This window comes from Lissotriton vulgaris, chromosome 9, assembly GCF_964263255.1.
Source record: "Lissotriton vulgaris chromosome 9, aLisVul1.2, whole genome shotgun sequence".
In the NCBI taxonomy this organism is placed as follows: Eukaryota; Metazoa; Chordata; class Amphibia; order Caudata; family Salamandridae; genus Lissotriton; species Lissotriton vulgaris.
The window spans coordinates 348,574,654-348,589,423 of NC_141697.1; the positions used below are offsets into that span (position 1 = coordinate 348,574,654).

A 14,770-nucleotide genomic window follows, 5' to 3' on the forward strand; every position below is an offset into this window, starting at 1 on the left:
GGGGCGCAAATTACCATCAATTTGTACTTGATGGTAATTTGCAAAAACTTTGAAAAATGCACTAAAGTGCATTTTTAAAAGTTGTAGGTTACACACACATGCCCTTGGGGCTTGCGTGTGTGCAACATGTGTGCACATATCAATTCCAGGGGTGCAACAGGGTGTCCTTTTGACACTTGTTCACCCTTAAAATTGCATGCAAAATTTGCAAGTACCTATTGGTACTCGCAAATTGCGCATTCAATCTGTAGGCCCATAGGAATGAATGGGAAAGCATTCCTTAATTGCGACTCACAATTTGCGAATCGTAATTAAGGAATGTTTGGGAATTGCTAATTTCATAGCGATTCCCTCATGCACAGGCTTTTGCAATTCCTTGCTTGCGATTCCTTAATAATAGCAATTAAGGAATCGCAAAAGCCTATATTGATGCATGTACCTGTAAACCTCATGGCAAAATGTTCTCTAGAGCAGGTATTGACAACCACCAATATATGGATTATGGGAACGTTCCTCAAAATAGTTAAAAATTGAGAACATTGATGCTCTTGCCAATGACTCTTTTACACCAGCTCATGGATTTCCAGGAAAAAAACTCAAGATCAATTAGCAAAAACAACTTTTCTCTCTGTCACCTAACAGGCTCAAGGCCCTCCTGCAAGCTTTGACGACCCTAAGTATTTTCCTAAGATTATGAAATCAGCCAAATCTTTGTTTTATGTTGAATAATATTTTCAACCTTGATGTGCACACCAAAGAAGTCACCAAAACTGTTAGACTACAACTTAAACTACTCCAGAACATCATATTATTAATTTCAAAAGAAGATTTTAAAACTGTTGAACAGGCCCTTGAAATATTTCTTATCGAATAAGGGAACGTTCATCTAACTTGTTTACCCACTGAGGTCCTTGCAAAGCCGTTCTTCACTCGACTGCAAGGCTTATCAGTGGTGTTAGACAATTTACAGAATAACTTCTGGCCTCAAGTCTCTAAAATGCCTCCCTCTTGAAATATGATCTACCTTTGAGACTGCACCTATCACCTTCAAGTACTAAAACTACAATTACCCTCACCGCAAATGAAAAAAAAAACGTTGTGTGTCAAAAACAGAAACTCACGAAGCTCAAATGTTCTCCTCCTCAACACAATGTTTCAAAAATACATCCACCACTAAATGCTCTTTTTCAGATAATGCTCCAAATATATGGAACGCTATCCCTAACATTAGCTCCCATACTCCCTGTTTTAAAATATAATCCTGATTACTTGTGTATTCAGGTTGTCTCTCTTTTACGCGTAAACATGTGGGGAGTGGATGTAGCCCTATGGCTAGAGCGGTCGCCCTCAAAGCAGTGGAAGTGGATTCAAGTCTCGGCATGGACTCTGAACTTCCTGAGATTCTGGGGAAATCACTTAATCTCCCTGCGCCTAACATAAATGAATGTATCCGTCTGTAACAAAACTAGTGCTCATGTAAAGCGCTCTGATACCCGATACCTTCCGGTCATGTTCACGCTATATGAAACTCAAAAAAAAAGTATATTAAAATTAAAAAGTACCCCCTAAAAAAAGTATATAAAAATTAAATAATACCCCTAAAATGCTTGTGCATGTACACAAACACGAACATCACTTGTTTATTTTTTTTGCAACATCCTATGGTATTGGATCACTTGCTTTGTCCTTTGTCTCGCCATAGCGCGAACACGGGGCAATGGTATTGGAGCTCTTTAAGTAGTCACCAGTTACATTCCACAATGACACATTCAATTTTGTCACTGATCCTGCTTCAATTAAGGCCTTTTTTCTGCATCATTGTTGCTTCCTCCTGCCCTCTCCACTCGTTGCTTGCCCACAGCCCCATCCCCTCCTGCTTCCCTGCTTGACCCGCCCCACACTACCTCCCTCGTCGCTGCTACTTTTTTTTTTGCACATTCCTATGATATTGGAGCACTTATTCCATTCTCCATCTTGCCCTTGTACTAAAACCAGTCAATGATATTGGAGAGCTTTAAATGCTAACCAGTGACATTACGAAATGACTCATTGTCATACGCAGGAGGAAGCGTAAGTGATTTGCGCAAAAACCCAAACTGCTCAGCTGACCCTGAGATCCGAGCATGGTTCCCAATTTCCCCTGTCGGCAGGTCTAGCCGTTACACCACATCTTCACTTCACTTAAAAGCTCCTCATCTGTTTCTCACTATCACTTCCACATTTGTTTAGAAAGCCCCCATCAACGCCGAACAAGCATTGCCAAAGCCAATAGATCTTGGCAATGCCGAGTTATTGGCCTTGTTAATGTGAATGTCTTTTAGCAACGCTGTCTAGTAGCACATCTACTGTTCAGTATGGCTGAAAGTCACAGAAAAACGCGATATGGTGCAGCCAGCGCATGCCACGTCATAGCATTTTTCTTTTTGTGGAGGGGCAGAACACAAAACTCAACGTGGGGGTTGAAGAGACTTGGCTCTGGCTCAACCTCCTGTGATTCTGGGCTTTCAGTGACTTTCAGACATGCTGGACAGCGGAAGTGCTGGTAGACAACGTGGCTAAAGGACATTCATATTGACAAGGCCAATAGCTCGGGCGTTTCATTTTAACATAGTGATTTATAGTGAGCAAGCCTGCTTTTCGGGACTGCTTTTTACCTCTCTCTCTCGCTCCTCTCTTGATAGTTCCCTCAGTAGGTGTTTTCACTAATATCCTTTGACCTATCCGACTGGCCCCTAACTCTTAACTTTGAGGCTAGGGTGGTCTTCCTGAGCAAAGCCACACTTCTTTCCACGTGGGAGGTGTAACCATGCCACTTCATTCCACGCCTCCCTACGTACGTTATGATGCTCTGAGGAGGATGCTGCGTCATAATGTGCGTGCTGACGCTACTGTGGGCTTCTGCCTTCACAGGCCCTGGAGAGGAGAGGGGCCGGAGGCAGCAGTCCAGGAGAAGGGCAGAAGATAGAGATGTGATGTGAATAATGGCAGAGAAAGGGTGGGAGGGATAAACAGTGGCAGAGAGCATGTCGGGAACTTTGAGTGAATACATAACGGCTGGTATAACCAAATGTGAACGCTCGTTAAGGGAGATAGTGATGGAGCTTGGGAGAAGAAACAGGGGCGGCGTGTTGCCTGACTCATTTTTTAGGTGTTAATTGAGCTCGGAAGAGTTGGCGCATCGTCCCTTGTCAAAACTTGGTCGTTTTATCCTCAGACCGCCATGGTAAACTGTCGGTCTTTCCCTTCACTGCTATAAACATAAAGAGACTGACAGATGTTTTTCTGACATGACTTTCTGTTTCCGACCAGCCTGCTTTCTGATGATATATGTGTGCAAATTGTATGGCGTTGTTGCAGCCAGTCAACTGTATATTTTCTGATAGATTGTCCTTAGACCCGGAGGTGTCATGGCTGACCTCACAAATAGCTCAGAAGCAGTTACCTTTGTGTTGAAGCCATTCGAAGACATGTGGAAGAATGCAGAATTGAACATGTTTGTATGTTTTTCCTGGATATGATTATTCGGACTGATGCAGACTCTTGTTTTTCAGCCTGGAATCCCATTCATTGCCAGCACATCGAATGCCACAATGCCATCAACAAACCAGCGGTGAAGGTACAGTTTTCCTCTCCTTTAAACTTCAATACAACCTTAGTGTTCATAGCAAGGGAACTCCCAAACCGTGGAATATGCAGACTGTAGTGTCGAGTAAGGCAGAATTGTTTGGATTAAACTTTTATTGTATGCTAAATCCAATATAGGACGACGAAGCATTCTGAAATAGCTTCAGTGTGCTTCATCGTCTATTGGATTTAGCAGGGCTCAGTATCAAACCCTGGTTTTCCAGCTGGGTTCTTGACTGAACTAAAACGTGTTTCAGATTTTTGGGAGGACCGTCTTTAGCATATTTTCAGAAAACACCGTCCTTTATTTATTTTTTGAGTTCAGGGATGTGACACTTGATTGTTGTTACCTGGGCCATTCTTGTCATAATCTTTTGGAATATTTCGAGAGATTAAACAGTTCTGCAGTGTGGTGCAGGTTTTCGAAATGTTCTGAAGCATTTTAGGAGATTTTTGGAAGAGTTTAGTGTCATTCATTAACACTTTGGCTTTAGTTAGTTCATTTTGCCAAATATGTGGAACTTTGGGGCATATGTACAAGCCCTTATCGCCACCACAACATCACCTATATTGGCGTTGTGGTGGCGATAGGGGCTGTGCTTTATGTAACAGGCAGCATACGCTACTTGATGTGGCTTAACGCTGCTTTGTTCATAAGGCCCCCTTTAACGTTATGGTTAGCGTGAATGTGGTGGGCATTCATTTTGACCCTGCCCCCTATGCACAAGGGTGGAGTATATAGGAGGCAGCACCAAAATTAAGACCAAGTAAAAACTGGTCTTAAGATGACGAAACGAGGAGAAATGCATTATTTCTCCTCATTTTTGATTTTTCCATGTGTGCTGCCTTGTGCAGCACACATGGAAAAAGCAAAATGCTATTGTTTGTTTATGTGTAGGAAGGTGTCTCTTTCTGCACAAAAACAAACTTTAAAAAAAATGCAATTTTGTGGCTTTCATGTGTGCTGCATGAAGCAGCACGCATGAGCGTGACAGGATGGCATTTCTAGGATTGTTTATGTGGAGGAAGGGACATCTTTCTATACATAAACAATCCTCCCCTGCATGCAGACACCCTTGCTGCGTTGGCGCTAAGTTGCTAAACTTAACGCATCTCAGGGGAAAACTCAAGGCTGCATCCACATTCTTGTAAATATGGTGGAGCCTTGCGTTTCAGAAGGGGCAGAGAGAGGCATTAAGCCAGGAAGGCTAACGCTTCTCTCCTCCACTTCCTTGTACATATCCCCCTTTGTGGTTATCATGATGAGTGAATAGAATTTAGTAAGAGTTTCCTAAATTCAAGGTGAATGTGCACTGAGCAGCACAAAAACGTTCTGGGCATCTCATTTCTCCCGCACAGATTTGAGTGAATATGGCTATCTATGTGAGATGGAAAATTGAGAGGAAAAGAACTTCTCCAAAAAGTTCTTCATAGGATATATGACACTTAAATCTGAAATTTAATATGAACTGTACACATTCCATGAGGAAGATTACATGACCAGACGAAAAACATCCAGTAGGAAAGCAAATAGAGTATTAGGCAGTCAGACATTTCTTTATGGGTTAAATCGTTTTATACAGTAAGGCATTCCAGTAAAGGAAGTCTGTAGGAGCATGGCAGTGTGTACGCTCAGATGCACCATGACAAGGACACTGAGCAACTGTCCGAAAGCTGGGACTGAGCATAAGGTGAGCAAGCTTTCTCTAGCATATGTTACAAGCTATATCTGAGGACAGATTCTTCCAGCCTGAGAATTTCAGGTGGGGTCGTAGGGCAAGATGAATACTAGAGTGGGAAAAAAAGCTAAAAACATTTCCTGAGGTGTTGGACGTTGAAACAATAGATATGTAAATTTGGATGCTGGATCCACCACAAGGAAAATAATCCAGATTGAGGGGCATGTAGGCTGGGGTCTGAATTCATGCCGGGAGTAGGAGCTGTGGGTTATTTGTCATTTTAAAGCCTTTGCTAGAGAACTGTTGACACCTGCACCAAGCAGAGTGTCAGGAGGCTACTGATAGAGTTGGGATTGGGGAGTATTAGAGGAAGAGAGAGGTTACATAGGTATGGCTCAGTGGCAAAGAAGTACATATAGATGGTGAGTAGTTAATATTAAGGATGAAAAAAGCCTCATGTAAGGGAATCAAAATGATCAGCTTTATTGTACCCTGAATCCAAGCAGTTTGAATTAAAATACATTGTGGGAGTATTTTAGAAAGTGAATAAGGAAACATACTAGAAGTTGGATTGGGGAATTAACTAACAATTGGAACTAAGCAGTAAAATATTCCGATTGGCTTGCTAGAAGCATAAGGCTTATGATAAAATTGGTTGGTAGCTATATCCCTGCCTGTAGGAAAGTTCCCTTTTTGTATGATCACTCCCATACAGTTTTTGCTCCAAATGCTGATGGTTATGACACTAATTGTGCACTGGAGTCTGCTGCCCAGACTCCACTGCCTGTGCTGTCTTCCATGGCATAGGTGGCAAAGGGATCCCCATGGCTGCAGCACGATTTCGGTGACCCAAGCAAACTACTGACAACAGGTCTGCCAGTGCAGACTACAGATCATTTCAAAAAGAAAAATATGAAGTGGAGGAACCAATATTATAACATTATTGCGGAGGAGTTCCTTTAATTACTCCAGCATCCAGCATATGGGGTCTGTATCCCAATGAATTAGGGTTAGAATTAATCTATAATAAACCACATTCCACAGTCATTCTATGTCGCAACCATATTTAATTTCTTAATTCATTTCTGGTTGGGACTTTTCATTTTCTTTACACACATTCAAAAAAACTATTTACATGAACATACAACATGTATACACAACATATATACAAAATCTATGACATTTCCTAGGCCCCAATTCGTTGTAACAACCAGTGTCCGTTGACACAATTCTGTTGCGGTCCACTGTGAGGTAACCCTATTGTACAGAAGAGAGAAAAACACAGTTCCACCTCTACATATACTTTATATCTGTACAGAATTAGCTATCCGCCACTTTAGTGATCAATGGGTTCCTCCTTATCTAGTGGTCTACGTGTCTCGACCCCTTTTTTTTGGGTCTCATCAGGATGGGGGTTTAAGGAAAACAATTATAAGCTGCGGGCCAAACAAAACGGATGTTCCTTATATGTGACAGAGTTTCCACTACCAAACTCACGATCCATTTAACCTTAAAATCTCCTATGATGAAGGTGGAGAAAAACTAGGATACAACTTGCCTCTAATAAGTCAGTATATGCCGTGGTGAAAGTCCCAGGTCATAACTCCTTAAAGAACTCAGAGGAAATGAAAACCTTTTTTCCGGAACCGCATTAGTCCAACTGTGGTCAGATGAAAGGGGTAAAACAACTGCCGTATTCCGTATTCCAAAGAATAATCCTATCGAACTGAGACGTCGCACAAATCCAGAGCCCTGTGTCACTACGAGCCACGGTGCAAACTGCTCGAACTCGACTTTGCCCTCACAAATTGTAGCACAGTCAAATACACTATCTTTAATATACCCCTATTTAGGCCTCCTCAGCCCAGGAGGCAGGGTGTAGTATTTTAAAGATGAGGACATATAAGTGCAAACCTATATGTCCCTATAGTAGCATTCCGCATTGGAAACGAATAAAAGTGTGAGCAGTCTGTAAGATAACATAGGCTGCCACTCGGGCATTCTTGAGGTTGGCAGCTCGATTATGGTGCCACGATATATGCCTTGTTTGGGATCAAACAACATGCCTTCTCACCACTGATATGAATCTTGTACCCTGGGTGATGCGGCATGCACCAAGGTGGCAGCCTTAGACGTTGTCCACCTGGTTTCCCCAGCTTCTCTGTGGTCTGGCTCGTAAGCCTGTGCTGTTCCCCACCTGCTGCTGCCAAGACAGGATTCCGAGCTCCTGACAGGCAGTGAAATCACTCTGAGGAGTCTGGAACAAAAGCTTAGACAGGAAGGAGGTCACACCTCCCTCCTCCCAGGCAGGGTAGTGAAGTGGCACATCAAGGTGGTGAGCTTCAAAGGTTGCACAGCATCTGATATGCATCGGGGCTGAATCCCAGTGGAGAAAACAGCCCTTACCCTACCCCAGGCACATTTACACATGGGCAGGTGGGAAATTAGTTGTGCAGGGAGGTGTACATCCCCAGAAGAACAGCCACACCTCCAGGATTTTATTTTCTTTTTTTTTTTCCCAAATCTTTTTACTGAAGTAAACAGTTCCATCATATGATTAGCATCCCGGTCTGTACACCACAATTTGATTCCAGCCATCTTTCAGAATGGCAGAATAGAGGGTTCTGGGTAGAAAAGGTGACCGACACCCCCGGGTGTGGTCACCTCAGGGGCGGACTAGCTGCAGGGACTAGCTGCTTTGGCTACTAGATCCTACTCTCCTAAATCTAGGATTTATGAGACCCCCCCTAACACCAGAAACTCAGATCTGAACAATTTCCATCAAGGAAGGATGAAGAGGAGGCCTGTGTCGCTAACAATAGGACTTTGTCCGCAGCATCAAAGCAAAATAGGGATACTTTGTCCCTGTGGCAACAGACTTGGAACTGAGTGAATGAACGTTGTCCTAGGCTAAAACTCAGCATTCCCCGAGAGAGGGACCACTGTGGAACACAGAAGCACCCTCGGACTTCTGTGGACTGGTGGCACTAGTCCCCTGCAAACTGCTGGTAAAAACACTCACTGGGTCCGAAGAATCACTGGCCATCGAGCCCTCCTTGGTATTGCCCAAATACAGGTGGTCCAGTGCATTGTGTAAGTTGTAATCTTGCCTGCCAGAAAGTTTTAGGCCGCTACCTCACTCTACGGGACCCTGTGAAGTGCCAGTACTTTTTCACTGTGCATACTGCTGCAAGGCTTGTTGTTCACCAATCCAGCAACTAATCCCCACACTTGACGGTGCATCTACAGGGAATACCGTAAACCTTCACCCAACGTCAGCAGTTATGTATCTGTTTGCAGCACTGTGAAAATGGTAAAACCAACATCCCGTAGCACCCGTTCAGCACCACGGACAGCCGGGACAACTCTGCACCTGGACTCCACATGTTAGGTAAAATTGATCTGACTGTCGTGGCCTAGTCCAGGGGCCCGCATGACCTTAACCCTACAAGGGTTCCACGTAATTCAACCTGCAAGTGATTGATTGTCACTAGTGGGCTTTCCCATTGACCGCCATGTTAAAGTGTCACTGTATTATTTTGCACTGATTTATAATTGCTTCAAAAATCTAGAACTCTAGTTAAAAACCTCAAGTAATCTGCTGTATTTTCTCAAAGCACTAAAAACCTGACTTTCCAATAATTAGATCGAACTCGTCCCCCTTTACTCGGCAGTTTCGCCACTGTCTGAGTCCGCTACCCAGTTTTCTCCCCTCATGAAGTTTCAGTGCCTGGACACCCGCGGTATTAGTGCGCTTTAGAAATCCAAGTTTCATTTCATTTCATTAAATGTATGATATTCCATTTATTTTGATGTCTAAATTGGTGTTGGATTTCTCTAGAGTTGTGTTAATTACTTATCGTTCATGTTGGTACTCTGAAATGCTTAACACATATTCCTCTAGTAAAGCCTGAATTCACTTTTCCACACCACAGGACTGAGCTAGGGATTTATTAGTGTGAATCCAATTACCATCTTTGGGATATTGTGATAGTATTACATGGTGAAGTCTACCCCCACACCACATATTACTCCACTTTCCTACACTGCCAGTATGAACGCTTAATAAAGACAGGGTGAATTGTCACGTAGCCCATGGGGACATTGTCGTCCTTACGAACTTAGCATGAGCACGCTGCAGCCTGCCTGCTGCTTTGAGCACATTACAACACGTCTTTATTTTTTGCAATACTTTCTATGGCTGTTTTCACATGAGAACTCATCGCTGTGTTCACTCTCTGCATGTTCTTGGGATTTTGACCCTTGTTATTTTGTTCTGGCAAGGCCTTAGCCCTTAGACAAAACATACCGATGCAGCTGTTGTTTGGACAAACACACTTTGGTCTTATTAGAATACACAAATAGGTAGCACACACTTGGAGAGGGAGCTTTCCAGGGAGAAGAGTGAGACAGCATCTATGATGTAGATGTACCATCTATAGGCTAAGGTATGGGGTCTGCCGACAAAGCCCAGAGATCTTCTAATATATAATAATACAGCTTCTTAGCAAGGGGAGGGCGGTTAGGCGCTGTTGCCTTTCAATGATGACATCTCCCTTCATGCTATATGGACTAGCTGCTATGCTGACTGTATTTGTGCTATGCATTTTTCAGCTTGTTGTGGCACATATGCTGCATGTTAGCGCACGTTAGTTAAAATAAATATTTTAAACTGTCTGGTGTCTCTGTCAGAATTTTATTTTGGACAAGTACATGAATGCGAGCGAAAGGGTGTATCTTGTCACCGCGATTCCTGAGAGATTTAGGAATGTTGTGTTCCAGGATGTTTCTCTGTGAGTGAGTAGTAGAGCAAGTGAGACACTATAGCTAGTCAGTCCTGGACTTGTGGGTACTAATGTGGTAGGATGACCCAGTCCCTATACACCAAGGTCCTGTAATCCGGCGCATTGTTCTGCAGAATCCCTTCAACAGAATATGGAGGCTGGATGATAGACTCAAGCCAAACATTGCTCTTGGACACAGCAAAAGGCTGGTAGCATGTTTTGCAGAAACTGTGTGGCAAATATAATGTAGATGGTAAATCCATAAACTGGTTAGGGATGTCTATACTGGGAATTTTACTTGACAGACCTGCTGGAAACTGTGTCCAAAACCATTTTGGGAGGTAAATCGAAAACCAAACTTGAAGCATTATTGGAGAGCAGTCTGGAATTTAGATCCAGGGCCAACCTGGCAATCCATCCAGGAATAGCTGGAATCTTGATCTTAGATTATGATTAAAAGCTGTATCCGGGGAACAAGTGGCAGGTTATAGTTGAGTGTATTTGCGAGACTGGGAACAGAGTTAAACTGAAAAATGAGACAGAGTTACAATCTGAAACAAGCAACTACATTTAGCAGAATGATGGACTCGAACAATATGTGCTATAACTGATTTATTTGAACTGCTCAGCAGGAGCATTAAATCACTAAATAACATTATATTTAAGATTGTTGTTACTTTTGTGCAAGTCAGGAGCCTGCACGTGGTGCTGCTGTCTGATGCTTTTAGACAGTCTATATTTTTTTAAAGCATGTCAATAATATAGGGTTACACATGCCATGGTAATCCTTATCCAGCCAGTAATTGGAGTTACCAGAGGGATCTGGATTGCACGGTCTGAAGTAACTCCGTAGTTCTGTTATGTTTCACCCGTAAAATCAACCTGTTAATGCCGGTATAGCCTCTAGGTGACTACCAAGGTAAAATTATTTCTTGGGGGAATTGGAACCAAAATTACAGATTCTCCTGGTAAGTCCTAAATTCTCATGGGACCCTTAGGATCCCTCTTGTAATCCCATTAACTCCACCTCCCGCTGTTACTGGACTGCTGCTGCCAGTAGCTCTAAGAGCAGAGTTAACTGGGGATATAGCGCGGACATTGTAAAAAGAGCCTTAGAGGTTTTGTGGTTGCAAAGATAACAATTTGCCAAATCATATGCTTTGGGACAGCAAAACCACAAAAAACAATATATTAAAGACACACAAAGTATTTTTGACTTGTACTGTGCACCTGCTACGCATTGTGATTAGGAAGGGGAAGGTGGCATGAACGTCACTTCCCCCTGAATCATAAATCGCGGTAGCGAACCATTGATTGGATACTAACACCGAAAGTGGTGGATCCATTTGCAAAGTGAAAGCTGCCACGGAGCAATAGCTTCCAACTTATTGATGTGGACTTTTGGCAGACAGCCCTTCCGGGCACCGCTGCATGCGCTCCCTGTGTCATTTGCAGAATGTATATTTTCTTTTTTGAATGCACCTCCCTGACCCTTTAGCGGACCGGGATAAAATCCACCAAAAAGTAGCCATTTTGCACAATAAGAGTGCAGATCCTCTATTTGTTGCTGGCCTCCATCCATGCGTTTATGGTCCTTTTGGTGGGCTGCAACATTAATTAATATTGATTACACCTCCCTGACCATTTAGTTGATCAGAATAGAATCCTCCAAAAAGTGGCCATTCTGCACATGCAAAGTGCAGATCTTCTGTTCATCTCTGGGCTCCATCCATGGACCTAATTTAAGGGTCACCAGGCGTCGAAGCAGTTTTTACCCTTGGCTAACCCCTTGCTACCTCTGGACTGCCTTTGTGACCCCTGGCCTCAAAGAGGCAAAATCAGTGCCATGAACACAGTGGCTGCTCGTCCTAATGGACGTCAGTTGAGGCTGAACTTTCTTTGTATTCTGTCAATTATTATATTACAATAATAGTGGCTAAAATATATATATTATATATATTACCTACTGGCGGTCGCCAGTAGGTATATATAGTTAGGATTTTTTCCCTATGGGATTTTTGAAAATTCTATGTCTAATAACTTTGGCGTTTGTGGACGGAATCGGCTGAAATTTTCAGGAAAATGGCACATTTTGTTTCTGAGCAGCCCCTGAAACTTTGGGGGGGGGGGCGTCAAGGGGGGGCCGAGAAAAAAGGGGGGTCCCAAAACACGTTTATCCCATTCATTTTTCCATAGGGCGGTTGGACTCACTTTTAGCTCGAACGGCTGAATGGATTTGCACGAAACTTGGCAAAATTGTAGGGACTGTTAGCCCGATGTGCCTTTGCTAGGTCTCAATATATGTGCTTCAGTGGATTTTGAGAAATTAACGTTTAAATCAAGATATATATCTGTAAAAGCGCTCCGGGCAGCGATCCGGTCCGCTTACTTTTCGCGAAACGGAACTTTGCGCGCAGAAAGCTGATTGGCTCTCCGGTGTCTGTCAACATTCTAAACAGACCGGAGCGGCCGCCATCTTATCTCTCGGTAGGATCGAGAGAGAAGAAGAGGTGAAAAACTAAGGGGGAATTTAATGAAAGGGGGCAAGGTATCCCCCTCTTGACCCCCTAGGAATGTTGTTGGGGTTATTAAAGAGTCCCGTGGGGAAAAGAAAAAAAAAATGATTTTTCACGGTAGAAGCGCTTCACGGGCCGCGAACTGGGCCGCAAACTGGTAGCGAAACGGGAATTCGCCATTTTGTGCTTCGTTAATTAAATTACTAGGTATAAGGGGGTGCGGGAGACGTATCCTAATCCCCTATGTTTCCTGAGGGTGGCTGAGGAGGCTGATATATGTTGATACATCTCTTCCAGCGGCTGTGCGTGAGCTTTTTTTTTTTTTGCTGCGTGACAGTCCGGAGCGGCCGCCATCTTGTCTCTCGGTAGGATCGAGAGAGAAGAAGAGGTGAAAAACGAAGGGGGAATTTAATGAAAGGGGGCAAGTTATCACCCTCTTGACCCCCTAGGAATGTTGTTGGGGTTATTAAAGGGTCCCGTGGGGAAAAAAAAAAAAAAGATTTTTCACGGTAGAAGCGCTTCACGGGCCGCGAACTGGGCCGCAAACTGGTAGCGAAACGGGAATTCGCCATTTTGTGCTTCGTTAATTAAATTACTAGGTATAAGGGGGTACGGGAGACGTATCCTAATCCCCTATGTTTCCTGAGGGTGGCTGAGGAGGCTGATATATGTTGATACATCTCTTCCAGCGGCTGCGCCATCTTGCCTTTTTTCCAATGCCACAATTTTGTCGTGCACGGCAGCCATTTTAGATGCCAGGCTGGTCCCAGGCTATCACCTACCCCTGCGGATGTAGTTTATGGCCCCAGCTGTAGAGAATTCAGACATGCCAACCCTCCCGATTCAGGCGTGTGACTACTGATTTCAGTGCTAGTCTCCCGCCTCCCGATTTCTGCAAGCAAAAACCCGGGGGCATATTACGAACAACTAGCGATAATTTTTGTCTCTAACTTGTTTAGAGACAAAAATTATCGCCGCACATCGGCGATTTTTATCGCAGATAAACCTTGCTATTATCGCAGAAAAGTCAGCGATATTCATGTATTATCGAGCAAATGCTCTTAGCCATGTTATCCACCTCCCATTGGATAACATGGCTAAGAACTGCTCAGGGCAGGTGTTAGATTTTGGAGATATTCGCGCTTAGCGCGAATATCTCCAAAAGTTGGTAATAGGAGAAAGCGATGTTAGGGACTGTTTCCAGTCGCTAACATCTTGGCACGCCACTTTGCATGTTATTAGTGATAAGTATCACTGACATGCAAAGCGGGGCCCAAGATGGTCGCTATCTCCTTTTAGCTGTCACTAACTGGTGTTAGCGACAGCTTGGTAATAGGGAGATAATTTTATCTCCGCTTTCATGGCTTTTAAAGCCAAAAAAGCGGAGATAAATCCCCTTGATAATATGCCCCACGATTCCTTGGGGGGTTTCAGCTGACAGGGCTTGGTATTGTGTTACATGGTAATTTTTCCAGGAAACGTCAGAGGGTCGATGCAGGGGTTCTAGAAGAGGTGATAAACCATTTAAGCCTCATGAACAAGCGCATGGTCTTTTAAAGATTTGTGAAGTACTCGGGGCGGCGGTGTGTGTGTGCCCTCTTTCAGGAGCGGGCGGGGGGGCACTGCCAGCAACTTGCCAGGTCAGGTAGTGTTCAACACGTGCATCACCCTTTCTCTGCCTGCTATTGCGCTCCATGCTTCGGAAAGGTAAGAAAAAGAACGTGCATTTGAGTTTGAAATGTCCGATCCTGCAGCAGCACACTTCCAAAGCCCACACATGACAATAACCCGATTCAAGGCCCTATTCACCCGTTTTTAAAAAAATAGATAACACTCCAACAAAGTAAGATTATAAAACTTTATTAACTTTTAACTATAATGAACGGAACAAAAACTAAAAACATTTAAACATTTTTCAACTCAAAAAGCAACAATGGTTAGAAGCTGTCTTTTGTGCGAATAGTCCCAAGGCAGCACAACGTGCAGAGTTCTGGACGGCACCCAGGTGATGTCGCCTGGGTGCCGCACTGGTTTTGGAATCCTACAATGCAGCACAGAAAAACAGCGTGGGGCGTCCCGGGTGGTGCGGGGGGAGGCCTCGTCAGTAGCGGTCTGTTGTGCGAATAGTCCCAAGGCAGCAGAACGCGTTGAGATGTTGATGGGACTG

General features: G+C 43.8%; 1 protein-coding gene across 1 annotated transcript in view; it reads left to right on the forward strand.

Annotated features, from left to right (window-relative positions):
* Positions 1-14,770, forward strand: part of UNC79 (unc-79 subunit of NALCN channel complex) — a 644,685-nt gene that overhangs the window by 108,096 nt on the left and 521,819 nt on the right. The window contains exon 8 of the mRNA XM_086937713.1: positions 3,552-3,616. Within this exon, the coding sequence (XP_086793839.1) occupies positions 3,552-3,616 (65 nt within the window). The remainder of the gene's footprint in view (positions 1-3,551; positions 3,617-14,770) is intronic.